General features: G+C 41.3%; 1 protein-coding gene across 2 annotated transcripts in view; it reads left to right on the top strand.

The window, feature by feature from the left end:
- Nucleotides 1-27,901, top strand: part of MYOM1 (myomesin 1) — a 98,274-nt gene that overhangs the window by 54,730 nt on the left and 15,643 nt on the right. Inside the window, exons 18-30 of one of the 2 annotated variants that reach the window (XM_014581523.4) lie at nucleotides 159-485; nucleotides 3,007-3,203; nucleotides 4,786-4,912; nucleotides 6,998-7,182; nucleotides 8,221-8,335; nucleotides 16,596-16,752; nucleotides 17,740-17,846; nucleotides 17,998-18,042; nucleotides 21,546-21,682; nucleotides 23,482-23,626; nucleotides 24,909-24,968; nucleotides 25,228-25,295; nucleotides 27,327-27,440. In XM_014581523.4, coding sequence (XP_014437009.3) covers nucleotides 159-485; nucleotides 3,007-3,203; nucleotides 4,786-4,912; nucleotides 6,998-7,182; nucleotides 8,221-8,335; nucleotides 16,596-16,752; nucleotides 17,740-17,846; nucleotides 17,998-18,042; nucleotides 21,546-21,682; nucleotides 23,482-23,626; nucleotides 24,909-24,968; nucleotides 25,228-25,295; nucleotides 27,327-27,440 — 1,784 coding nt within the window. The remainder of the gene's footprint in view (nucleotides 1-158; nucleotides 486-3,006; nucleotides 3,204-4,785; nucleotides 4,913-6,997; nucleotides 7,183-8,220; nucleotides 8,336-16,595; nucleotides 16,753-17,739; nucleotides 17,847-17,997; nucleotides 18,043-21,545; nucleotides 21,683-23,481; nucleotides 23,627-24,908; nucleotides 24,969-25,227; nucleotides 25,296-27,326; nucleotides 27,441-27,901) is intronic. The other variant, XM_075920929.2, reaches the window with a different exon arrangement.

Below are 27,901 nucleotides of genomic sequence, written 5' to 3'. Positions count from 1 at the left end.
TCTCGTGAGTCAAAGCATATCATAAAGTTTGCAAAAATCATGTTTTTTCATGTTCTGCCTGTGTTGTTCTATGTGGTTGTTTCTTCATTCTGTTGAATAAATGAAGAAAAAGGAGTGATGTCTAATTCAAAATGTCTGTTATTTTCTGGCAATTACAGGGGGAGGATTGCTTCATGGTGTGTGTCCTGAACTGAGTGGTAAAGCTGGTCGACTAACAGACTACACTACCTCCTGGGAAGGCATGCATGAGTCCTCCCAGCCTATCTTTGACACAGATGCTTTGCTAAAATGCAATGCTAAATTTAACAGACCTGTGCTACTCAGTAGCTCTGATAAGCTGGAGAGTACAGGAGTCAGTGAAGTAAGAGAAACGGTTAAGAATGTTCCTACACCTTCACCACAGAAGGGAGCAGCTAAGCAGGCAAGTAAGACTCAGCTTGGGGAACGTTTGGCACTGGAGAAAATGAAAAAGAAGAAGGATATAGGTGAGAGCTAATAAATAGATTTAACCACTTCAGCACGTTCATCGCAGACAATTTTCATCTCTTATCATCCAAGACACAGTGGACACTCTTACCGATGATACATCTTTCATCAAATCCATTTACATGCTCAACTTTTCATTAAGGGTCATTATGCATGGAATGGTAGGGGGGACCATCTCACATTGTGTCTGTTGACATCAAAACATTTTAAATCATTTACTAATTTAAGAGCTTGCTTGACTTTAATTTGTATTTACACTTAGAAGTCATATTTTTGGATAAATAACTCAATTTTAGCGGTATTTTTGGGGGATAGCAACAAAGCATATATTGCGTAGTCCTCTGACACCTGCCAGCAATGCATTCTCTATAAGCAATCTTGATATTCAAGACTCTAGGTTATACACAAAGGAAACAAAATCTCATGAGTTAATTGTTACATGATAATAGGGGTCGGGAACTCCTCCACTGTTTTTAGATATACTAAGTTCCTTTTGTGGATTTATGCTTAGATTTTGCATACTATAAGGCATAATTCTAGTGAATATTATATATTGTATAGTGCATATTATATATTGTATATCAGTCGACAGTAATACTTTAATGAAAAAAAATCAGATTTGTAAGTGCACATACTGCTGTTATGTTATATGCAAACAACAGTTTAGCATTTACCAAATTTAAGGACACTGGACTTGATCTTCAGCTGATACAAACTAGTTCTCTAGAGGTATGCTGACATCAGCTGATACAGTCTGTTAAATAGGACAAGAAGGGTATGTCTACACTACCCTCCTAGTTTGAACTAGGAGGGTAATGTATGCATACCGCACTTGCTAATGAAGCCCGGGATTTGAATTTCCCGGGCTTCATTAGCATAAGCGGGGAGCCGCCATTTTTAAATCCCCGCTGCTTCGAACCCCGTGCAGCGCGGCTACACGGGGCTCGAACTAGGTAGTTCGGACTAGGGTGCCTATTCCGAACTACCGGTACACCTCGTTTCACGAGGAGTAACGGTAGTTCGGACTAGGAACCTAGTCCGAACTACCTAGTTCGAGCCCCGTGTAGCCGCGCTGCACGGGGTTCGAAGCAGCGGGGATTTAAAAATGGCGGCTCCCCGCTTATGCTAATGAAGCCCAGGAAATTCAAATCCCGGGCTTCATTAGCAAGTGCGGTATGCATACATTACCCCGCTAGTTCGAACTAGCGGGGTAGTGTAGACATACCCTAAGGGCTTATCTAGACTACATGGAACAGTCCGATCGCACTTTCAAAAGCGGAACTTTCGAGAGTGAAAATAGTTTAGATGTGGCTTTTTCGGCGAATCCCCTCCCTTTGTCGAAAAAGCCATGTCTAAACCACTTTCACTTTCGAAAACTCTGCTCTACTGTTCCACATAATCTAGATAAGCCCTAAGAAAACAAGGGGAATTACTGTAATATATGCACCATTAGAATTTTCTTATACATATCAAGCTATTCATGCCCATCATTGTAGTACCTGAGTACCTGTCTAAATGTATACCTACAGACAGTTGAATACACTTCAGCAACAGTTTCCTGCACAATATATTAAATTAAATGTAGTTAATTATTGATAAAGTTATTCTTGATTTCAAAGGCAATAAGGTTTTTTTCTGCAGGTTTCCTTTCTTAATTAAAATAACATTTTTGCTGTGAGGATGATACATTATTCTGAAAGATCATTCAGGAATGAGGTCACTCAATATTCTTTCTGAGGCTAGGAATTCCTAAGTATTGCCAGCATCTGCCAAGTGGTATATGGTCTGTGTACAAATAATCCACTAGTCTGTATTTAGGATATATTGTGAAAGAGTGGGTGCAGGTGCTGACTGAAGTTTCATGCTTCTATGTTGGGTTGAAAAAAAGAATTGTGCTCCAGATATTTTTCAAGTAAGCTCCAGAGACAAGGCTTTTCCATTTCTGATCAGACAGTTGTGGCTATGACCGTGTTTTCTTTCAGTAAGGTAAGTTTATCCAAAGGGTGCAATGATCATTATAACATTAAGACACCAAAAATAAGGAAGTAGGTGGGGTGCTGCATTAACTCTGTTCTCATTGGAGGAGTGTGGGGGTAAAAAAAAAGGAGCTAAGGAAATAATTTGAGTGTGGGGAAAAGTTTGGTTTCAGCAAAAGAAAACAAATCATTGCATCTCCCAAATTTTGCAAGTCTGCTATGGTGTTGTTTTATTTTTTCATCTTTCACTGAATTGAAAATAAAACTTGCTCACTTAAATGAGAGCTGCAGTCGCAATACACACTTTCACTGTACATCAGCTTGTTTGTCAAATACCAAACCCTGTTATGTAGCTAATGCTTATGTAGCTGCTTTTTTATTGGGTTTATTGGGACCTTCATCCTGCATTCCTTACACGAGCAACATTTCCATTGATTACAGAGGGATTTTTTTCTGACTAAGAAGTAAAAAATGAGAAAGACAAATGCTCGTTTAACTAGTAGAATAATTACTGTCTACTCACACGATTCTCATTTCGACACAGCTGCCCCATCTCCTCCTTATGACATCACTGTACTTGAAAGTGTTCATGATTCAATGGTGCTAGGATGGAAACAGCCCAAAATCATTGGTGGAGCTGAAATTATTGGCTATTATGTGAACTATCGTGAAGTGATTGATGGAGTTCCTGGAAAGTGGAATGAAGCCAACATTAAACCAGTTAGTGAGAGGGCATACAGGGTAAGAGATTAATTATATACTGTTGAGAATGCATCAGAAATATGTATGTAACAAAATGCAATGCCTCAAAACAAGATTAGAAAAAACATCTTCTAATTCATTGTTTTCATTGGATTGGGATTTTTTATGACAGAGATACTCAATAGCAAGCAATTGCAAGTCTAATATGTGCTTGGTTTACTCCTTAAATGCCACAGATATTGTAAGATATTCAAAGTAGATATTCAAAGTAGGAATAAGAGATCCTCCGGAATAGGGCTTTATTCCGGAGGATCGGGCCAGTCTAGATGCTTTTTTCCAGCTTTTCCCAAAGCTGGAAAAAAAGCGGCGGCCATGTTTATTTAAATCCCGCGGGGGATATTTAAATCCCCCGCAGATTTCCCTATTCCCACTTTCAAAATTAGCATGCCCATTCCGAAGAAGGGGCCAGTGTAGACGTAGCCATGCGGTACAGGCTCATGTTCTAGGCTGCAGAGGTCCCAAGTTTTGTTTCTGCCTGTTGGTGTTACACAGGGACAACTCCTACATCAGCAGGCTGAATTATGTAATTATCCAATGGCTTGTGACACTCTGTTCTTCTATCCTAGCACAATGTCTACGAGTAAAGACAGGTTTTTTACAGTACATGCACATGTAGCACATTCTACACTACAGACCAATATTGGTATAACTATGTTGCTTAATGATGTGAAAAATCCACACTCCTGAGAGATATAGTTATACCAACCTATCCCTTGGCACAGACAGCATTGAATTAACGGGATAGTTTCTCCCACTGTCAATTGTTGTGTGCAATCAGCATGCACTTCCCGCCTATAGTGGGGTTGATCAATTATGCTGATGGGAGAACTTACCCTGTCAGATCTAGTAGTGTCTTCGTTAAAGTACCTCAATCATGCAGCTGCACCGTTGTAGCACTACATGAAGACAAGCCCTTAGTCACAAGCCCTCCTCAGTTTGCCCAGCAGTAGCTGCTTATAGTAGGCATTTGCAAGGCATCAGGGCACACAGGTAGCTTCCGTGGTGCCTTTTATTCTTAAACTATTGAAAAGAAATTAAAGCATACATAACTGATTTTTAATATTGTTTTCACCTGTTCATTGTATAGGCTTTATAAAGAGGATTTTTGTTCTAGAACAGTGAAGGGCAAACTAGGCTAGTGAGCAGGCCACATGAGTGGCCTTCCTTCATGTCAGTGGGCTGCAAGATTAATGAACCAAGACGGTCTCCTGGGATAGGATAGTTTTACTAACTGCACTAACACACTTAGAATTTGTGGAGTGTGCCAATTGAACTGTAGGAGCACTTTGATTGGATGCAGATGGCGCACACGGCTCTAACAATGTTGTGTGCAATCATCACACTCTTCACTGAACTACGCGGATGAAAACTAGCAGAATCTGGCAACCCCGTGTGTGCGCAACAATAAACAAAATGTCTTGCAGGCCACACAGAGAACCCTAATGGGCTGCAGATTGCCCACCACTGTTCTAGAATTTTCATATATGACATAGTCATCAATACAACCTCCTTCTACAACTTTGAAGCAAAGTTAATGGGCATCACTTTATTGATCCTGCAGATTCAGAATTTAAAGGAAAACATGGTGTACCAATTCCAAGTGGCTGCTGCTAACCTAGCTGGGGTTGGCACTCCTTCTCCACCTACTCGATCCTTCAAATGTGAAGAATGGACCATTGCTGTTCCAGGTAAAAATCTAAACAGGATAGAAAAGCTCAACATCACTCAGGGAAGCATACCAAACCCCTACACAAAATGAGAGAGGAATGCTGTTGACTGGAACACAGTTCTGTCCTTATTCTCAGCAGGCTGCATCCAGAGATCTGCTGTAGTTTGCTCTACAAGTGCTGTGTGCTCTCAGTTCCAACAGAGGCCAAAAGATATAAAGTTGCTCAGCACATAGGACTTGACTCTCCACTGCCTTGCAGAGTTGTTTACACCAGTGCAAAGTGGGTGTTAAAACATTGCTCTTCTGATTTGGTAGCATTTAGGGTATGTCTAGACTACATGGCTCTGTCGACGGAGCCATGTAGATGAGTTTATTAGACATAGGAAAATGAAGCGGCGATTTAAATAACTGCCTATTCATTTACATCAAAATGGCTGTCGCGCTGTGCCGATCAGCTGTTTGGCGGTACAGCAGGGCAGTCTGGACACGCCACAGTCAATAAGGGAAGCCTTTGTCGACCGCTCCGGTAAACCTCATTTCACAAGGCATACCAGAGTGGTCCACAAAAGCTTCTCTTGTTGACCGCGGTGCGTCCAGACTGCCTCGCTGTACTGCCTCAGGGTATGTCTACACTACCCCGCTAGTTCGAACTAGGAGGGTAATGTAGTCATCCGCACTTGCAAATGAAGCCCGGGATTTGAATTTCCCGGGCTTCATTTGCATGAAGCCGGCCGGCGCCATTTTTAAATGCCGGCTAGTTCGAACCCCGTTCCATGAGGCATACAGCTAGTTCGGATTAGAAGCCTAATCCGAAATAGCTACTCCGTGCCGCGTGTAGCCGCGCGGCACGGGGTTCGAACTAGCCGGCATTTAAAAATGGCGCCGGCCAGCTTCATGCAAATGAAGCCCGGGAAATTCAAATCCTGGGCTTCATTTGCAACTGCGGATGACTACATTACCCCCGCTAGTTCGAACTAGCGGGGTAGTGTAGACATACCCAAACAGCTGATCGCTACAGCGCGGCGGCCATTTTAATGTAAATGAAGCGGTGATTATTTAAATCACCGCTTCATTTTCATATGTCTAGTAAACTCATCTACATGGCTCTGTCGACAGAGCCATGTAGTCTAGACATACCCTCTATGTCCATTTTGCATCTGATTGTTTATTTCTTTTTGAGTTAGGTTTCTATATTACGTCTATCTCTTCAGTACCTGATATAAATGTCCAGACAAGGTGCAAGACAGTGAAGAAACAGCCTCATTAGACCTGTCCCAAACATGCCAGTTCAGGGTCAGATGTAATGCCCGTTGAGGTAAATGAAAATTCTCATTGACATCAGTGAGCATTAGGTCAGACTCTGAGCAAATGAATTAGTTTAATAATTAACTTCTCTCCCTGTCATTTGATGAGGCTGATCATTTATGTTTGATTGGGATATTGCAGGTAAGAAAAAGGAAATTGGGTCATTTTGTGAGCTCTTTCATTTTGAACATGATCAGTACTGTAGGGCTGTGTCTACACTGGCACCCTTTTCCGTAAAAGGGATGCTAATGAGACACTTCAGAATTGCAAATTCTGCAGGGGATTTAAATATCCCCCGCGGCATTTGCATGAACATGGCTGCCGCTTTTTTCCGGCTCGGGGTTTTGCCGGAGAAAAGCTCCAGTCTAGACGGGATCTTGCGGAAAATAAGCCCTTTTCCGCAAGATCCCTTATTCCTACTTTCCTATTCAAGTAGGAATAAGGGATCTTCCAGAAAAGGGCTTATTTTCCGCAAGATCCCGTCTAGACTGGCGCTTTTCTCCGGCAAAACCCCGAGCCGGAAAAAAGCGGCAGCCATGTTCATGCAAATGCCGCGGGGGATATTTAAATCCCCTGCAGAATTTGCAATTCCGAAGTGTCTCATTAGCATCCCTTTTACGGAAAAGGGTGCCAGTGTAGACACAGCCTAGAAGTTCACAGGTACAATGGAGATGTATCTACTTACTTTTAATTTAGTCCACAGTCTTTTTGAGATGGTACATTTTTCATTTGTTTTATGGAATGGCCTGCTTGTGGCTTATTTAATGAACAAAATTCTAACTTATTTTTTATTCTTTAGGACCACCCCATGATGTCTCATGCACTGAAATTAGAAAAGACTCTTTGGTTTTACTGTGGAAACAACCAGTTTATATTGGCCGTAGTCCTGTAACTGGTTATTATGTTGATGTGAAAGAAACAGAAGCAACAGATGAACATTGGAGGAGTGCCAATAAGAAGCCAATTGCAAATAAATTCTTGAAGGTAAATCAGTTTTGGATCCAAATTCTGTTACATCAGTGCCATTTCAGTGAAATCAGTTCTATGTAAGCCATTCTATTTTGGCAGTGCTTCCATATAGTTTTAGACTTACTAAGCTATATTGTACCCTCAGTTACATCCATGTAATCCTAGCAGACTTGCATCTGAGTTTAACTTGTAAGAAAATTTGGCCCAGTTAGTCTAAAAATAAAAGAACACACTACCAAAGTGAAATGGCATTCCTAAAATAGTGCTGTATCACAGGGTGTATTCTCTGTATTTCCTGACTCAAAGTGGCAAATCACAAAAGTGTGTGCTGTGAAAAGATAATAGGATGACTAGCTTTAATATAATAATACCCCATCATCTCATTTTTATGAGTTTGTAATTTAGATGGTTACATAATTTCATGGAGCAATTTCTAAATATGAGATGAACTGATCTTGATTCATAACACTCTTCTAGGAGTGCATAAATGTATACATACATTTGAAATTTGTACTGTATATTTCAATGGTAATTAAAAAAAACTCACTTTAAAATGTGATCTTTTCATGTGCATTTTTAAAAGGACACTGGAATGTTGTGTAGCCTTAAACTGTATGTTAAAATCATTATAATCCAATTGTAAATGTCCTTCAGACTCTAGATATCTATGATTTGAATTATCCACTCTGACTATAATTTGTTTTAAAAGCAAGAATTGACCTACAGTATTTTTGCTCTGCTACTGCAGAGGCTTATGGACTGCACAAGAGTTCAAAACATCCTGTTCCCAGAAATATGCTGACATCACTGATGACACCATCAAAAATGCTGGCGAGCAGACACAAATAGCAAACAAAAACAAGTTACAATCATGTTAGCCTCAGCTGGAGGGGAGGAAGGGACATGAGGAAAGTGGAATTTCCCAAGTGAAAAAGGAGAACAACAAAAGAGGAAGATATATTATGGTCAAGTCTCCAAACTAGTGTTACAAATATGGAAGAGTAAAATGAAGTTCTCAGTAATGTACCCTGCTTCTCTATTTGCTTATTCTAGATCAGTGGACTAAAGGAAAATGTCAGCTATGTATTCCGGGTGCGAGCAACAAATCAGGCTGGTGTTGGGAAACCTTCTGAAACCACTGACCCTGTCATCGCAGAAACACGACCAGGTTTGTTTACACTCTTGTGGTTTTGTGTCTGATTAAAACAGGTTCCTATTTATCAGACATGCTCATAAGCAGAGAATGCACACAAAGGAACAGACTCCTTCAACGTATTACCAATGCACCAAGCCCGTTTCCTACAAAGAATACCAGTTGTTGAGTGTGACTCTTTACCTGCTTTTAAAATACATTTTTTGAATATGCTTGGATGCCCATACTATAAATACACACAAATGCATGCAGTTGCAGATCAATACATAGCGGGTCCAACTGTTCCCGTAGATCAATGCATGGAATGTGTACATCAAGTGATTAGGTTTTACTCTTCCTTAGATAGAAGGGAAATCAGCTGCCACTGCAGCATGTATCCTTTCTGTTCCTTGACTCACAGAGTGTTCCTGGGGCGGGGACAGACTGTAAATGAGCCAAGGTGAATGCTCTTTTTCTTCATTGGCAAATGATGCCAACAGTTAATTTTTTTTCACGAGTTAATACAGACACCATCTGTGCTATGGAGACTTCCTTTATGTAGAGCTCCCAGGGCAACTGCTGATTGGAGAAATGATTGCAACATGGCTCCAGTGACTCCTCAATGCTAAAAAGATATGGAGAGAAGCAGGGAGCCCAAGAAATATTGTGGAGGCAAAGAATCCCCACCCCGCTGGATCCAGAACTCCAGTGGATCCATGGGTTTTGTAGAGATATCTGCTGTTTTGGACATTTCACCCCTGCCATTTCCACTGAGGACATAGCCCTTAAGAAATTAGAAGAACATGGAGGAAACTCTATGGGTATGTCTACACTGCCACCCTTCTTCAAACTAGGGTGGCTAAAAATCCCGGGCTTCATTTGCATGTTCCCGGGCGTCGCCATTTTTAAATGCCCCATAGTTTGAACTACCTGCCCACGGCTACACGCAGCACGGACTAGGTAGTTCAAATTAAAGCTCCTAATTCGAACTACCGTTATTCCTCCTGCAAGGAGGCGCCCGGGAACATGCAAATGAAGTCCGGGATATTTAAATCCCGGGCTTTGTTTGCAACTTTGAATGCCTACATTAGCTACCCTAGTTCGAATTTGCGCCTTGTTCCTGGCACAAGGATTGTTAGGAAGAGATGGGATCCCCCTAACGAAGCGAGGAAGGAGCATCTTTGAGGGCAAGCTTGCAAACCTAGTGAGGAGGGCTTTAAACTAGGTTCGTCGGGGGATAGTGACCAAAACCCTGAAGGGAGTGGGAAAGTCGGATACCAGGAAGAAATGCAGAGAGGAACGAGCAAGAAAAGAGGACCCCTGATTCGAATGGAGAAGATAGGGCAATCAACTGGTTATCTGAAGTGTTTGTACACTAATGCAAGAAGCCTGGGCAACAAACAGGAAGAACTGGAGGCCCTGGCCCAGTCCAAGAAATATGATTTAATTGGGATAACAGAGACTTGGTGGGATGACTCGCATGACTGGAACGCTGTCATGGAAGGGTATAGACAGTTCAGGAAGAACAGGCAGGGGAGAAAAGGAGGAGGAGTTGCACTATACGTAAGAGAGCACTACGATTGCTCTGAACTCCAGTATAAAGAGGGAGAAAAACCCATTGAGAGTCTATGGGTTAAGTTTAGAGGTGCAAACAACAGCAGTGATGTTGTGGTTGGTGTCTGCTGCAGGCCACCGAATCAGGTGGATGAGGTAGATGAGGCTTTCTTCAGACAACTGAGAGAAGCTTCCAGATCGCAGGCCCTAGTTCTCGTGTGGGATTTTAATCACCCTGACATCTGTTGGGAAACCAATACGGCAGTACACAGGCAATCCAGGAAGTTTTTGGAGAATGTTGGGGATAACTTCTTGACACAAGTGCTGAAGGATCCGACCAGGGGCTGTGCGCAGCTTGACCTTCTGCTCACAAACAGGGAAGAACTAATAGGAGAAGTAGAGGTGGGTGACAACCTGGGAAGCAGTGATCATGAGATGGTAGATTTCAAGATCCTGACCAAAGGAAGAAAAGAGAGTAGTAAAATACACACCTTGGACTTCAAAAAAGCAGATTTTGACTCCCTCAGAGACCTGATGGGCGAATCCCCTTGGGATGCTAACATGAAGGGGAAAGGAGTCCAGGACAGCTGGCAGTATTTTAAAGAAGCCTTATTGAAGGCACAGAAAGAAACCATCCCGATGCATAGCAAGAGAAGCAAACATGGTAGGAGACCGGATTGGCTTACAGGGGAAATCCTTGGTGAACTTAAGCACAAAAAGGAGGCTTACAAAAAGTGGAAACTTGGACAAATGACCAGAGAAGGGTTTAAATGTATAGCTCGAGAATGCCGGGGGCTTATCAGGAAGGCGAAAGCGCAAACGCAATTGCGACTGGCTAAGGATGTGAAGGATAACAAAAAAGGTTTCTACAGGCATGTTAACAAGAAGAAGGTGATAAGAGAGGGTGTGGGGCCCCTACTGGATGAAGGAGGTAACCCACTGACAGATGATGTGGGGAAAGCTGAAGTACTCAATGCTTTCTTTGCCTCTGTATTCACGGACAAGGTGGGCTCCCGGACTAATGCGCTAAGTGACACAAGATGGGATGAAGATGGACAGCCCTTGGTGGGTAAAGAACAGGTTAGGAACTATTTAGAAAAGCTACACCTACACAAATCCATGGGTCCGGACTTAATGCACCCGAGGGTACTGAGGGAGTTGGCAAATATCATTGAGGAGCCTTTGGCCATTATCTTTGAAAAGTCATGGATATCAGGAGAAATCCTGGATGATTGGAAAAAGGCAAATGTAGTGCCCATCTTCAAAAAAGGGAAGAAGGATGATCCAGGGAACTATAGGCCGGTCAGTCTTACCTCGGTTCCTGGAAAAATCATGGAAGGGATCCTTAAGGAATCCATTTTGAGGCACTTGGAAGAGAGGAAAGTGATTAGGAATAGTCAGCATGGATTCACAAAGGGAAAGTCGTGCCTGACCAATCTGATTAGCTTCTATGATGAGGTAACTGACTCTGTGGACGTGGGAAAGTCAGTGGATGTGATATACCTTGACTTTAGCAAGGCTTTTGATATGTTCTCCCACAATATTCTTGCCAGCAAGTTAAGGGAATGTGGATTGGATAAATGGACGGTAAGATGGATAGAAGATGGATAGAAGGCCGGGCCCAGCATGTAGTGATCAACGACTCGATGTCAGGATGGCGGTCGGTTTCTAGTAGAGTGCCCCAAGGTTCAGTTCTAGGACCGGTTTTGTTCAATATCTTTATTAATGACCTGGATGAGGCGATGAATTGCACCCTCAGCAAGTTTGCGGATGACACTAAGCTAGGGGGAGAAGTAGATATGCTTGAGGGCAGAGATAGGGTCCACAGTGACTTAGACAAATTGGAGGATTGGGCCACAAGAAATCTGATGAGGTTCAACAAGGACAAGTGCAGAATCCTGCACTTGGGACAGAAGAATCCCAACCATAGTTACAAGCTGGGGACTAACCAGTTAAGTAGTAGTTCTGCAGAAAAGGACCTGGGGGTTACAGTGGATGAGAAGCTGGATATGAGTAAACAGTGTTCCCTTGTAGCCAAGAAGGTTAATGGCATATTAGGTTGCATTAAGAGGAGCATTTCCAGCAGATCCAGAGATGTCATTATTCCCCTTTATTTGGCTCTGGTGAGGCCACATCTGGAGTATTGTGTCCAGTTCTGGGCCCTCCACTACAAAAAGGATGTGGACGCATTGGAGAGAGTCCAGCAGAGGGCAACCAAAAAGGTTAGGGGGCTGGAGTATATGACTTCTGAGAAGAGGCTGAGGGAGTTGGGTTTGTTTAGTCTGCAGAAGCGAAGAGTGAGGGGGGATTTGATAGCAGCCTTCAACTTCCTGAAGGGAGGTTCCAAAGAGGCTGGAGAAAGGCTGTTCACAGTAGTGATGGATGGCAGAACAAGGAGCAATGGTCTCAAGTTGTGGTGGGAGAGGTCCAGGTTGGATATTAGGAAAAACTATTTCACTAGGAGGGTAGTGAAGCACTGGAATGGGTTACCTAGGGAAGTAGTGGAGTCTCCATCCCTAGAGGTGTTTAAATCTTGGCTTGACAAATCCTTGGCCAGGTTAATTTAGTTGGGATTGGTCCTGCCTAGAGCAGGGGACTGGACTTGATGACCTTCTGAAGTCTCTTCCAGTTCTATGATTCTAGGGTGGCAGTGTAGACATACCCTATGAGCCTCATTGAGCTTTTAACCCACTCATAAGAGGTATTACTGCTAGCAGCCATATCCACATTTCATAAGATTGATGGGTTCACAGCTTTCACACATCCAATTACTAAATGGTTTCTTACAGGAATTCAGAACATATACCCAGAGGTACTCAAACCAACACCAAAATGGGATTTAAGCTCAGTTCTGAAGGGTCTCACATGGGCTCTATTTGAATACCTTGCTACCTCCTCACTACTACACCTGTCAATGAAAGTAACATTCCTTGTAGTGATCACATTGGCATGCAGAGTGGGTGAAATCAGTATGCACCTCACTTCATGTGCCCTTGCTTTACATGCAAGTCATTTTAGTAATACCAGTAGGAAAAAAAATGACAAGGATGGTAACCAGCAGAATCTAGTAACTCTGCACATGGGCAACAGTACACAAAATGTTTTGTGGCCCACACATATAACCCTCATGGGCCACATGGGCCACGGGGCTGCAGGTAGCCCACAGGGACCCACTGACCCCCAAGGACACCACTCAATGAAGAAGAGAAGGTTACTCAACTTGTGCAATAGTTGAGGTTCTTCAAGATGTGTGTCCCTGTGGGTGCTCCACTACCCATCCATCTCCCCGCTAATCCAGAGTTCTGTAACACAGCTTCATGATAGAGAAGGAATGGATGGTGGGAGGAGATGTGTGAGCATTAACAGCATACAAAGCATCTATGGTTCATGTGCGTCCCAACCAGGTACTGGTACCAATAGTCTCTGGTAAGTGGTGCTGAGACACACTGACACCTGAAGTGAAGCACCCGCTGGGACACACGTCTCAAGAGAACCTCAGTTACTGCACAAGGTGGCTATCAAGTCAGAAATACCAGCAGGAGAATGAAATCTCTAAGCCAAGAGGAACAGAAACATAAATAAATGTATTTAAAGGAACTATTTCTGTCAGGAGGTAATCTCCTGTTCTCAGCATGTATGGGTAATATGGTGAAATATTTTGTATTTTTTGTTTCCAGTTTGCCAACTATGTACAATTCAGCCTTACAATGTTTTAAAAGATAAAATAAAACAGTTGGTCCACACAAACAACAAACCCCCAAACAAATCTGTATCTTTATTATAACTTAGTCAGGTCATTACCCTGGAGCTGCTCTGTGCTAAGCAGAATTAGGTCCCAGTCATGCAAAATTATCTGTGTGGATGGACCATTGCACCTGCATGAAGCACTGTTAACTATAATGGGACTCTGCCCAGACATAAGGGTTTACCACAGGGATCAGATTGCAGGATCAGGGCTTTAAACCTCACCTTTGTCTCCGGCTGAGGATTCTTCTTATGTTGAGCCAATTCAGGGGAAACTGGGAGAGTGGCTTTTCAATAAGGTCCTATCTAGAGTGTTGCTGTGGTCTGGCAGTCCTCAACTACTGGAACAACTGTTTGAGAGCCTTTGCAGTTAGGGGTAACTTAGAACAGGCTGCTCCAAGTTATACCTGAGCTGAGGATTGAGTGAGCGTGAACTGACCACAGGCAGCCTAAGGTTCAGGGACACATAAAAATAACATAAAGTTGCTTTTAGCATAAAGTTGCTTTTGCCCTTTCTTCCATGCCACCTCAGTGCCTGAGCTTTGCCAAACTCAGGAACTGAGCCCACTGAGACAGTACATTTCTCCTATTTCATTCCAGTCTCACACACATGATTATCCACTCCAGTAATTGCAACTGATCAATGGATAATTTACAACTTGACAGGAGGATTTTTGGCTGCATTTTGGAGAACTGTAAAGCCAAGTTTCAGAAATTAATGAAAGTGCCCTCTTCACCCATTTCTCTGTCCAGTTCAATTTGAAATGATGCCAGTGACTCCAATCTTTCCAAATTGTTCATCTTATTAAAAAGTTTATTCTTTCCTTTCATTGTAATGAATCTTTCAGAAAAATTGGGATTACTAATGTTTGATATGAGAGTCTCTGTCTTGAATATAATCCAAGTATTTTCCCCCTCTGGGGCCTTTCATTGAGACTCAAAATGAAATGTTGAAACCGCCATGCTATGAGGATAAGGAAATTTGCCTGATATTGTTATGTCTACCTCCCCAGTTTCTTTTTGGAAGGTTAGGGAGTACCTCTGGTAGATAAAACCCATAATCTAAAAACAGGCTTCAGTTTCTTTGTGACCTGTTTAAGTATTTATAGTAGAGTTAAAGCAAATAGAGAAAAAACTGAGCTCATAAAAAACCCTGAACTGTATAAACATCACTACTCCCGGATATAAATGCTGAATGAAAGTAGTAATATATAATGAATACAAGCTAATGAAGTGTGAAGCATATTGCCTGTTGAATTGTATTTATGACACTTTGTTGCACAATACTGTCATCAAAAGATTCATGCACTAACAATCTGCAGTGGAAATCAACACTAATGACATGTCAATTGGTGAATTTCCATATAATGGATTACACTGGCAAATTAACTTTACTGCCCACTAAGTAAGAGGTATGTACGCCTCAGACTTCATTCATCATTCATAGGTACTTTATATATTTTTCTGAACTGCATATTACATTACAGGAAGGGCTGATAAGTGATAATACTGGTATAGCAACAAGTAATGATCTCTCCTTTTATTAAATATTTATGGCAAGCAATAAGCAATAAGACAGTTACAGATTCTCAGACCACTTCATTACAAAGAAATGTGCTGCTGCTCACAGTCCTGTTTTAGGATTATGGGAACAGGACTCAAGAAATATGCTGGAAATAAAGCATGTATTACCATTTTTTGTGAATGAGGTCCTTTTCTTTAAAATATAACATCTTAAAGGTAATTGGTGTCATTGACAGTTTAGGCAGTTCAAGATACTCTCAAACTGTATACTGTTAACACCAGAGTCATTTTTGAAGTGTGAGGTCCAGGTCAGTTGAGAGCTGTGCAAAAATAATGGATATTCTCCAAGTCTCCGTAAAGAACAGTACCTCCAGTAAGGATACCAAACAAGCTGTTAGATAAAAATTACCTTTACATTTGACACAAGGGTAAAGAGCTACCTCTGCACCCATACAAAAAATGTTGTCTCGTAGCTGTACAAGTATGCAGGAAGGGCAGATACTAGGTATATTCTGGCCCTTAACTTGTTATTTACCCTTCAGTGCCCTATCAGTGGACTGCAGGCAATGGAATAACAGACAGTATTCAAAACCAGCTCTTGGTTTGAACCAAGGTATTGCATTTGACAGCCAATCACAAATATATTCCCTACTGGTGTGCACAGGATGTGTTCCATAGGCCATTTCAGGGCAATATGTCAGATTTGATTAATCTAATATCTGTATGTGTGAATGAGCTGCTGAGAGTAATTTACTTGTGAAACAGGACTACTCATTGTTTCTTGATTTCATATTCACCTCTCCATCTTTCCAAAGTATACGCTGGGGTATGTTCAGGAGCTTCAGGGGGTAGCCGAGTTAGTCTGTTACAGAAAAAAACAGCAAGCAAATGGTCTGGTAGCACTTTATAGACTAACAAAACATGTAGGTGGTATCATGGATTTCCACTCCATGTGGAAATGGAAATGGGTATGTGATGTTCTGTTGGGAATTTGTAATTTACTAGAATATTAGAAGTTTTCCCTGTGTAAAGAAAATAGTGAATATCCATTACTGTGGAAGGTATTGTTTTCGAATATTTGCAACATTTAACAAATTTTAATAGACTTGCATTTGTTCCTGTTCAGTTTTTCCAATGCATTTAATTTTATCTTCAAGTCTGAGATAAGGCTTCTTTCAGCTCAGGACCCAATGCTGCAAGCTACATGTGTGCATAATTCTTAATAATGTGCAGGTATTCTAATTAACCTATGAACCCTTTTTAATTTGTCCATTATTTCAGTTGAATTATGCACCTAGATAAGGATCCTTTACAAGGATCAAGTAAAGGATCAAGGACACTAACCTACTGCAACATTTTATGTATGAGCAGAAGGAAGAAAAGGCATCTGCTTAATTTACTCTGTGTGAATGATGTCCATGGAAATAATTTATGCTGCTTTCTATTAAAAACATGCTTTGTTTTAATCTCCTAGGAACTAAAGAAATGATGGTAGATGTGGATGATAATGGAGTCATTTCCCTGAACTTTGAATGTGACCAGATGTCTCCAGATTCTAAGTTTGTCTGGTCCAAGAATTATGAACCAATTGAGGATGAAGCTCGATTAGCCTTTGACACCAAAGGTGGAAAGTAAGGAACCTTGCTTATAGCAACTCTACTATGTTTAGAAATCACAGAAATCATAGAAATCCATCCCTTTGAAGGTGGACTTCACCAAGATTATCCATGTCGTTGTCACTGGAAGGTTAGATTATTAAAGTGCTGTCTACATGGTAGACGACCTTCAGCCTATTCAAAAAATGCAGCACACCCTCAGTGATGCATCCCACTTGTGCTTCACATAAAGAGCACACTATAGTTGTGCTCTCTGACCTGCACTATCAAATTTGCAGGTGCAATTTAATATTTTTAAACAAATTTAACCTAAATTGTTTGGGTCCTGACTGCCACAAACACTTTCCCATATTATATTGCAACAGTTGCAGTCATTTGAGGTGCTGGAGCAAATAACACTCTGGTTTGATCAGGATGAAGCTGGTCATGGGGCAGTCTCAGTAAATACTGGAACATTTTTCTTCACCAGACCCCAGATTTTGTAACTTTCAGGATAGTTTGGATCACCTGTTTCACATAACATGTATGAGAGAAGCAATAGGTGTATGAACCCTGCCAACTGGGGTGCCTCAGAAACCATGCAACATACTCTCCCTGTTTGTACCAAACCATAACATATCCCTGACAGCTCACATGAAGACAAAGTCCAGAAAGATGTTCCCTAGAGCCTGACTGTATTTACCATACTGCCAGCATGTGAACCATTTCTGACATCTTCATGCCCTCTCTCATATGTTCTACCCTGTAGACGCCCATTTCTCATCTCTGCAGGAATAAGCTGAACTTATTCAGATCATTCATGTACCAGATACACAGTCTGTGGTGTTCAACGTATATGATAAACAATATGGGATATACCCACATTTAATTGGTTATGCCCCCTATACTCTTCTGCTCAGCCGGAGCCACAACAGTTTCAGCACTCACTAGTAGGGGCAAAAAGGAGGTATTCTGAGTCAGGGTTTTGGTTAAGACTTTTAATCAAAATGTTTTTGTCTGAAGGTCAAAAGCTGCTTTTAAAAATCTGGGGGAAGATGATTTGGGCATTTACTCTTGTGCTGTCACAGACACTGATGGAGTTTCATCAAGCTACACAATAGACGAGGAAGGTAAGAACAAAACCTATTTCTTATACATGCCTACTTTCTCTTTCGAATCTCATTTCTTCTGCACAACATGAAAAAGTGAGAAACTCTGTAATCACTATAACTAATAAAACAGAGATGCATACATAATATTTTCTTTTTAATATTTTTTTAGAGATGAAACGTCTGCTCGCTCTCAGCCATGAGCATAAATTCCCAAGTAAGTGAAAGGAGCATACTCATAGAAGAGATACTGGCATGTAGTGTGAAGGTTCTGGGATATATATTACAGTGTTCCTGCCAGCATCAGCTAGGGGTGCTGTTCCACTGGTTTACATGAGAAGCAAACAGTGTGTGACGCTGAAACATTAATGTATTAATTGATGACTTTCCTGCTTGCCTGGATGCTGCTCTTTATATGTATAGGATAGTCCATATATTGGATGTGCAGTAAGCATCCCAATGGATTTGGGTCAAAATAACATAGTCCTCATCTATACAGCTGGCTGTTATTTTGACATAATGTCGAAATACTGTCAAGCTGGAGGACTCCTTACTCCGACTCTTGTTACCCTCATTGTATGAGGAGTCAGGTAAGTCAGAGGAAGAGTGCTCTATTTTAAAATAAGTGCTGTGTAGACAGGATCAAAACTCGAAACAAGCTATTTCGAAATTAGCAACACATTTGATATAGCTCAATTTGTGAAGCTTTTTTCGAGTTAAGTCGTGCAGTGTAGACACACCCTATGAGTTTCCACACCAGTGTTAGAGTGCCCTGGTGGCCACTCCGTCCATAGTAATCACAGCTTAAATGCGAGATAGCTACAGATGGTAAGTTTATTGGTAAGTGGGCTTGTGAGTAATCCACAGAAAGGATGTGTCTGCAGAGCAAAGAAAAACCCATGGCTGGCCAGCAGTGAAACAGTCTCTCAGTTGTAGACCTGCAACCCATGTCAGCTGGCATAGGCCAGCCACAGGTTTCTCTTTGCTGTGGTCAAATCCTTACTTAATATAGATAGTGCATAAATGTAATAGCTACATAGGGCCATGGACACCTTTTGAGGAAACTAGGAAGGGTCTGTAGCCCCCCAGAGTTTGAATCTCTGAATTTCATACCTGATGTCTGATACAGTGTTCCTGTCAGCTAACTGCTAAGTTACCTGCCAAAAATCTAGAGTTTTCAAGTGCCTTAATAGCCCCTGGAAAGAGGTGATGTGGGGAGGGGGGAAGTGTTAGTGTCCCCACCCCAATTCACTGTTTGGCTTGTACTGAGCATGTTCAGTAACATTTCTGAAGCCGCTATCCTTAATCTGTCCCCCATGGCCTCATTTGCCACCTCCCCCACTACTGAGGCAGGCTCAGGTCACCCTCCTCTCCCGACACCAAAATCTGAAATGCGCCACTGCACAGGCCCAAGGAAAAATAATGTGGAAGTTTCCTGTACAGCTGCTCTTCAATTTAGTAACTGCTAATGGATGTTTAATCAAGTGCTTGTGATAAACTGAGTCATTATATAGAACAGGAAGTAAAATTAAAAGTATGATTGCTAGACGTTCCCAATAGAGCTACCAGTTAGTGCGTCATTATGGACACATTTTAAAATTAACATTTTTGTAGGGAAGCACGAGGACTCAGTCTTGTTAGTCAGATTCCTATGGACTGGGGAGTGACTTCCCCAAGAAGATGTCTTTAGATTATTTTAGTCCTTTATATTATAGCCTCTGGGAAGGTTGGGGTTTTTTCTTTCCATTTTAAGCTGAGATGTTCCTAGTTAATTACATACAAATCAAAGTAGAAGTTTAAAATTGCTACAACCTTGACAGTAAAACAAAAGCAGCACAACCTAATTTTTTCTTTTACACCCACATCCTGTTGCAAACATTAGTACAGATGGCATTTCACTCCTTTTGTTTTTAGAGATTAACTAAGATCCAAGATAATTCTCATATTAAGTGAGGAAGCTTTTTATAGCAGCATTGCACTAACATGCAGGAGTCAAAATGAGGGGAAAGTAGTGGTACTCTGCTTGTGTCTCAGTTGCTAAGCCAATCCTTTGCAGACTCCTTTTCTGCCACTTTCTCCTTTTCTGCCACCTTCTCCTTTTCCTGCTAGCTTGCTAGCTGCGGCCCATCTCTCTGCTCCTCGGGATAATGGCAGAGGTGGTGTATGTTTGTGCATCTCTGTGTGTACATGCACGCTTCACTGCCTGATTCAGAGAAAATTACAAGGACTGGACTGAAGGCAACTGCTTTCAGGCAAGTTGCCTGCTCCAAAAAGTGTGCTAGGGTTCTGGGAGGAGCAAGCAAGTGAAGAGGTAACTGAAAATCTTTAAAAGAGACATTTCCACAAGTGAGAAGTGGGAAGAAAAGTGAAAATGATTTGACAGTTTCACTCCCTGCTGGTGGCAAATACAGCTGAGCAATGAAGAGGACAAAAGAAACATGCCAGACTAGCTCTGCTATTACAGGTGCTCTGTGCCATGCAGTGCAGACGTGTATCTGAAACCATTTCACAACCCAGAGCTGTGCTGTTTATGCTTTAGATATTCTGTTCACAAAATAGTATGCATAGCCCCACTTTACTGTTGTTGAGTTCTTTACACATGTCAAATTAAAGAAAGAGATATCTACCAATATCTGTATGGTAAGAAAGTTTCACATGTAGATCTACAGCCACTACCTGACTATATAAATGAATAAAAAGACTCTCCCCCAATTGTCTCCCAAAGATGTTTGTACATGCATCTCAGTAGCTTTGGGACAATGTCACACCCTTCTATGTATATACTTACAGTATTCTGACAGATGAAAAACAGTGATTCACTAATTCAGAGTACAAATCTGACAAGTTGTTATATTTTGGGAGCTCCTCATATACTTATGCTTATATATGATGCATATCTGTAGGCTGGGCATGGAAGTGTTCATATTCTGTTTGCCTAGCTCTGTGAGGCTAGGTAAGAATCAACGGGAGTTAGATAGTTCAACATCTTTGAAAAGCAGCCCTTATATGACCAGGTCTAATTGACTGTGTTTTCCAAGTAAGCTAGAGCCTAAAGAAAAATTAGAATGAAAATAAGATTCAGTCTTGAACTTGTCAATAATGAGAAAACTAAAACCATTGCTAAATGTACTGTGATATCAATCGTGTTGACCCTGCTTATGTCAGCAATGAATTTGGCTCATAATTTCAGTGTTTCTGGTTATCTCTTTGAAAACTGAGTGTACTGCTGAAATGTTTGGCATATGTCACACAAGATCAGTTCTAGGAATGCAGTGTGAGCATAGGGTTCAACTGTTTACTTACCCTTGAAGGCAAGACCCTGCAGGCTATTATTTTTCTGCGGAGTCATTTTGACATTTTATTATAACACTACAGAATGAGTCATATAGCCTGGTTCTGGGCCAGACACATGCACATCATGCTGCAGAGATATTTTAAGTTTGTATTTGAGATAACTTTTTCTTTGGTTTAGAATGGAGTGGCATCAAACATAACTCAAATGCTGAATATTTCTATGCAGGCCTAGTAGTGAATTTAAATAAGAGAACAATTAAGACTAGTCTTATGTCCTGTCTACACAGAGGGTGGGGCAGACAACACACTTCAGTACTTCAGTACATTCTACACATATCAATGGGAGAAATGGATGTTTGAAGTTGGAAAAGAACAGTTATGAAATACAGGAAAGCTCCTCTCCAGCTTTTTCTTTCCTTTTCATAGCTGTCCCACTTAAGTCTGAGTTGGCAGCTGAACTTCTGGAGAAGGGACAAGTGCGATTCTGGCTGCAGGCTGAAAAGCTGTCTGGCAATGCAAAGGTCAATTTTGTATTTAATGACAAGGAAATTGTTAATGGAGAGGTAAGACATTTATTGCTTGTGGTTTTCTGACTTTTATAAGCTATGAGTATCAAGGTTCCAGCTAAGCACTATGAATATAATCAGACCTCACTATTTTAATGCTTTTACATGGAAAACATAACATGCAAAGACAGTGCCCACATTTTGCACTGTGGTTGAGCACTGCTGGATGCAGCGCAGAAGGGTGAACTCAGTGGCTTTATGCCACCTGCAGAGGTGACACTTTGCTGTGGATAGTGGGGGAGGGGCAACAACTGAAAGATTCTGTGGGGGCATATGACTGCCCCATATGTTGCCTATGTTTCCACTCCCTGTAGACAACATACAACAGCAACTACCTCCTCGTTCTCCTGCTTGCTGTCCCATGAGTACCCAGCATTCTGCAGAGTTTGCAGGCATCCCTCCGTTCCTGAGTGATCCTCAATCAGTTTAGCCAGTGTTCAAAACAAAACCAACAAAAGGGGCAACACAGTCAGGAGACACAGACCCCTATGCACCATCAGGGTGCAGGGTACTAGAGTGGGCTGGTGCTTGGGGTCTGCATTGTCTTAGTGAACAAAAAGTTGGAGAATTATCAGTCACTTTTGTTGGAGTGAGGAATATGACGCCTCTAATTTACCTTCTTCTTGCTGCTGCTGTGTCAATGGAGTTCATTTGAGCAGCAACAGCAGAGATCACCCCACTTTCCCCCTATGCCCCCCAGCACCTCACTCATCCCCAGGGCTCTCAAACTCCATGGTGCACCTCCAGAGCTGCCTGACACCAAGCACCATGTCACAGTTTCTCTTCCTAATCTCAAAGAGGGTCCCCCCCAACTTACCTCAGTGGGCAGGATGCAAAGTAGGCAGTGGGAAATGCTGGGACTCCAGCCACAGGGAAAAAGAAGCAGCCCCATGTAGCGAAGGGGAGCTCATCCCACCCTGGGGAGCCAGCTTGGTGCCCTGCTGCTTTCTCCTGCCTCACACTGAATGGACACACAGTGAGTACCACAGCCAGGGGGAGCCACTGCTGGCCAGCCTGGTGAGAGGCAGCATAAGAAATCTGGTGGGGCATGTGACTCTGGTTGCCCCTTCACCCCCCACCCCAACCCCCATTGCTTCTGGCCACCTTTATGGGCATCCAGATTCTGTAAGCAGCCAGGGACCATTCCAGTCCTCAGAATAAGGCAGTCCTGTGGGTTACTGTAATTTAGCTACCCTCCATATCCCTCTGTAGGCCATTTTAGGAGACCAACATTCCCAGAGCACATCACATCCCCACATTCCCTCATTCATTCCTCCAGGCCCCTGAATGCCGACTACACCACTAAATAAAGTTCTGCATGTCATCCAAAATCAGGGCCAATGTTAAGTGCAAATTCCCTTAAGCAACAGACAAGGAACTCCTTTTAATCTCCAAACATATGAAGCCTCTAGCATTCTGCTCCATTGGTTAGAAGGAATAGGGCATTCTGTAGTCAAAAAAATATGAACACATCGTCTCAGGGAAAATATTGTTTTGAAGAACTGAGCAATAGTTTTTATATATTTTAAAAAATTCTTTCTAACGAAACAGAATGTCATGCTCAGTACAGAACATATGAAATGTTATAAAAATAAACATGCTTCTATTGTATTTGATTAATACATTTTATATATATGTTTAATTATGTGCCTATATCCTGAGACAGACATAGTGAACAAATCTGAATAAAGAAAATACAGAGTTTTTTAAAGAATATCACAGATTGTGGCCAGATAGATGAGTCTTTTCTGATTCTGAAGAAGACTATTACTCTCACTTTTCTTTTGTTCCTGAAGAAATATAAGATGAAGGTGGATCGTAATACTGGCCTTATTGAAATGATAATGGATAAACTTGAGGACAATGATGAAGGGACTTACACCTTCCAAATTCAGGATGGAAAAGCAACGAACCAATCCAGTCTTGTCCTTATTGGTGATGGTTAGTTTATCCTTAACTTCACTTTTACAACTAGTGTGCAGTGAGATGAACTAAGGAGCCAGTGGCTCGTACGTGTTGATCTGTGCTCTCATACTAAGTTCTTAATTATCGATCATGTCATTGAGCAAGTATCTTAGCATCTATGCTTCAGTTTGCATACTTGTAGATAGTAATACCTGCTAAATCTTGTCAAGTTTCAGATCTTGTTAATGAGAAAAAAGGGCATTTTTTCCATTATAATCTCTAGGGAAAATATTCACATTTTTCAACCAGTTCTATTGCTTAAGTGCTTCACAGGGGCATTGTGTGGATTGATAAATGTTTGCAGAGCACTTAGAAAGTGGCAGGTGCCATGTTAATTGTAAGTATTACTACCTGTTATGTCTCTTTCACCTCTGTCTAGCTAGTTGTTCTATATCTGCAATGAAAATGTCCCACAATGATGTGATGCAAATATTGTTGGAATACTTGGGACTGTTCTCTTATTTCAAGTTAGATATTCAGATATACCTGCAGCCAGTGTTCCCTGTTAGCTGGGCACTTGTGTGACCATTCAGGAGAGATTCAAATGCTACCCAGCTGATTAGCAGAATGCCCATAGCTAGATTTTTTGTTTCTACTGGTGGTTCATATTAGCAAATGCCTCAATGCACATAAAATGTATTCTGCACATGGATGAAAAAATATCCTCCCACAGATGGAAAAGATTAGAGGGAACATTGCCTGGAGCTGTCTAAATTTCAACTGCTGATGATTTTGCTGCCACTCTTGTTTTCCTTCCTCAGACGATCAAATGTGATTATATGAGTGACACCAAAGGTCTTCTACTTTTGGTGGCATATATGCATATATATTTACAATTCATTTTCTATTCATCTTTTCTTTTACAGTAGTTAAATATTATTCATTGTAGCATTATATTGATATTTACTATAATAAATGAGTTTATGAAGGTCCACAAGGCCTGAATGAACCACCATCAATAACATACACTTCCTCAAACAGATTTAATACATGTAAAAGGCTTAATGCCTGTGGGTGGCTAGGAGAGCCTGCATCAGCTGTAATAACATTATGACAGCTGAAATACTTAACTCATGAGGTATTTACTATCAGCGACTTGGGGTGAAATGATGACTCTATTGAAGTTAATAGCAAAATTTCCACTGACTTCATCAGAGCCACCCCTGCAAATATAATAATACAGTATCCCATTCCCTACTAATGAGATAATCTGTTTAGAAGGCTCACATTAGTTTTCCTGACTGTTTTTTATCCCTAGTGTTCAAGAAGCTCCAGAATGAAGCAGACTTTCAGAGGCAAGAGTGGTTTAGGAAACAAGGTAATGAACAGCTTAATAATGTTCAAGTGAAAGGAGTACAGGATTATTTTTGCCAATTAAATGTTTAAATATGGTATGTTGAAAGACAAATTGCTATCCAATTCTAATTACAGTAATTTGCTTATCTCATTTTTACATAAAAGATTATATTTCTGACATTAGAAAAATAACAGTATTTCTAGCAAGAAAAATTAATTTGACTTGTCTTTTGTATTGTGATTATTGTTCTTCTGATTTTATAAAAACTCATTTTAAACAGGTCCTCATTTTGTTGAGTATCTGGGATGGGAAGTCACTGCTGATTGCAATGTGTTGTTGAAATGTAAGGTAAGAGTTGGCTGGATTTTAAATACTGTTCAGATAGTTATAAAAGCAAGAGATCTACTGGCCTAGATTGTGGTCAGTCACTGCACAGGTGTGCAAGGTGGAGAAGAGTGCAAAGGTTTCCTTTTCCTTTGTATTTCCTTAAAGTGTCTGTACACAGTTACAGATTCATAGAATCATAGCTGAAACAAAATACAGGACTATGTAGCACTTTAAAGACTAACAAGATGGTTTATTAGATGATGAGCTTTCGTGGGCCAGACCCACTTCCTCAGATCAAATAGTGGAAGAAAATAGTCACAAAATAGTTTTCTTCCACTATTTAAAGTGCTACATAGTCCTGTTTTTTGTTTCAGCTACACCAGACTAACACGGCTACATTTCTATCACTATAGAATCATAGAATACCAGAACTGGAAGGGACCTTGAGAAGTCATCAAGTCCAGTCTCCTGCCCTCACAGCAGGACCAAGCACCATCTGGCAATCCCTGATAGATGTCTATCTAACCTACTCCTAAATATCTCCAGAGATGGAGATTCCACAACCTCCCTAGGCAATTTATTCGAGTGTTTAAACACCCTGACACCTAGGAAGTTTTTCCTAATGTCCAGCTTAAACCTACCTTGCTGCAGTTTAAGTCCATTCCTTTTTGTCCTATCATCAGAAGCCAAAGAGAATATGCAGCCTTTTAGATACTTGAAAATTGCTATCATGTCTCCTCTTAGTCTTCTCCTTTCCAAACTAAACAAGCCCAATTCTTTCAGTCTTCCCTCATAGCTCATGTTCTCTAAACCTTTAATCATTCTTGTTGCTCTTCTCTGGACCCTCTCCAGTTTCTCCACATCTTTCTTAAAATGTGGAGCCCAGAACTGAACACAATACTCCAATTGAGGCCTAATCAGTGCAGAGTACAGCGAAAGAATGACTTCTCATGTCTTGCTCATAACACTCCTGTTAATGTATCTGTGCTGTCCTGAGCATAAACTGCTTTCTTCTTAATGCTCTTAAAGGGTGATCTTTGGGAAGGAAGTAGGAGCAGCACTGAGCAGAGCAGGTCAGAAGAGAACACACATGCTATTAACAGATGTCACAAACAGGCTTGCTCCATCTGCATATTGGCTAGTGCCATGAGGAAGTGAGCACTATCACTAATGAGCCCTATCATGCCATTGGGCCTGAGTAATTTGGAATTTAAGGTTGATTCCATCATCATACTCTCTTCTGTCTGTTTTGGGCTCCATAGTGCTCCCTCTGGGATGGCGTAACTCCATATTCCACTTTCCTCAGGGATGTGCAGGGCTTAGCACAATGATACCCTGAACTTGAGAGCCAGGGAGCATGGATGAGAATAAGAAGGAGACTCTGTTCTAAAAGGATACAGAGCATTTTACCTCTAGGTCACAATGTTGTTCTAATCTGGCACTTCTTTTGTGTCATCTCTGAAATGCATCAGTGATATGTATGCATCAATGCATACATATACATGTCACAAAACCAGTATGTTCTCATTGGCTGTCTCAGAAAAAAGTCCAAGAATATAATGGACAAGTAGACTGAACAACCCACTCCAGGAGTGGATAAAAGGGCTTTGCTCTCCATCACTTTGAACCATCCATCACTCCAGGAGGAGTAAGCAAGATGTGAGTGTGGTGGAGGATATCTCTCTGAATGCTCTGAGGCCTTTTTCTGGTCCCTAGTCTGTGCTCTGATTTGGGCAGAGTGCCTCTGGGTGGTGTCCATGACTTCTTCACAAAGTTGTGGAGATTGTCAAGGGTTCCCTACTCTGTGTTGCCCCTGCATCTCTTGTTTGACCCTGGGATCTACAGTACTGTCTTTGTTTCTCATATTCTTGTCTCCTGTATCAGTTAAATTCTGGATTCTGTGGCCCCTTTCTCATCTGAGAGGTTGGGCCTTTTGCTGTTCTAGTGAGTTCTGTCCAGGAGCCTAGGATTCACACAGGCTAAGGCACGTAACACTCAATTCACTGAGTTTCAAGAACAGGATAATACTACTGTCCTTTTCATACATTTTAGGTGGCTAATATCAAGAAGGAAACACACATTGTTTGGTACAAAGATGGAAGGGAGATAATGGTGGATGAGGAGCATGACTTTAAGGATGGCGTATGTACTCTGCTGATATCAGAGGTGAGTGACTCCTGGCTTTCTGATGTACAGTTCCACGGTATTTTATTAATTTCATAGATGTGAGCTAATCTGATATTCCAAAATATCCACTATAGATAGGAACTGGGACATAGTTTATAAAAAAGCTCAACTTGTATTTATTTTTTGGCTATAGCAAATTTCTATTTAAATACCTATGAATTCAGATTTTCAGGAAACTGTGAGAAAGAGCTAAAGAGTTTCACATTTCCCTTTTAAATTAGTTTAAAGAGCTGGAAGATTACATCAGAGTACTATCCTGATTATACTAGGAAAAGGTTAAACAGTAATGTGTGCTCTTATCAATCAGCGAGAGGAAACCTCATCTTGTGGTTAAGGCACTAGACATTAAATTAATGAGATATCGGTTCAATTCCTAGCTTTGCTGCAGGTTTCATGCATAGTTTAGAACAAGCCACTTAGTCTCTCTGTCTCAGTTCCTA

The sequence above is a fragment of the Pelodiscus sinensis genome, chromosome 2, assembly GCF_052426305.1.
Source record: "Pelodiscus sinensis isolate ZL-2025 chromosome 2, ASM5242630v1, whole genome shotgun sequence".
NCBI lineage: Eukaryota > Metazoa > Chordata > Testudines > Trionychidae > Pelodiscus > Pelodiscus sinensis.
Note: the sequence above shows the minus strand (reverse complement) of the source record. Positions and strands in the feature narration are given on the sequence as shown.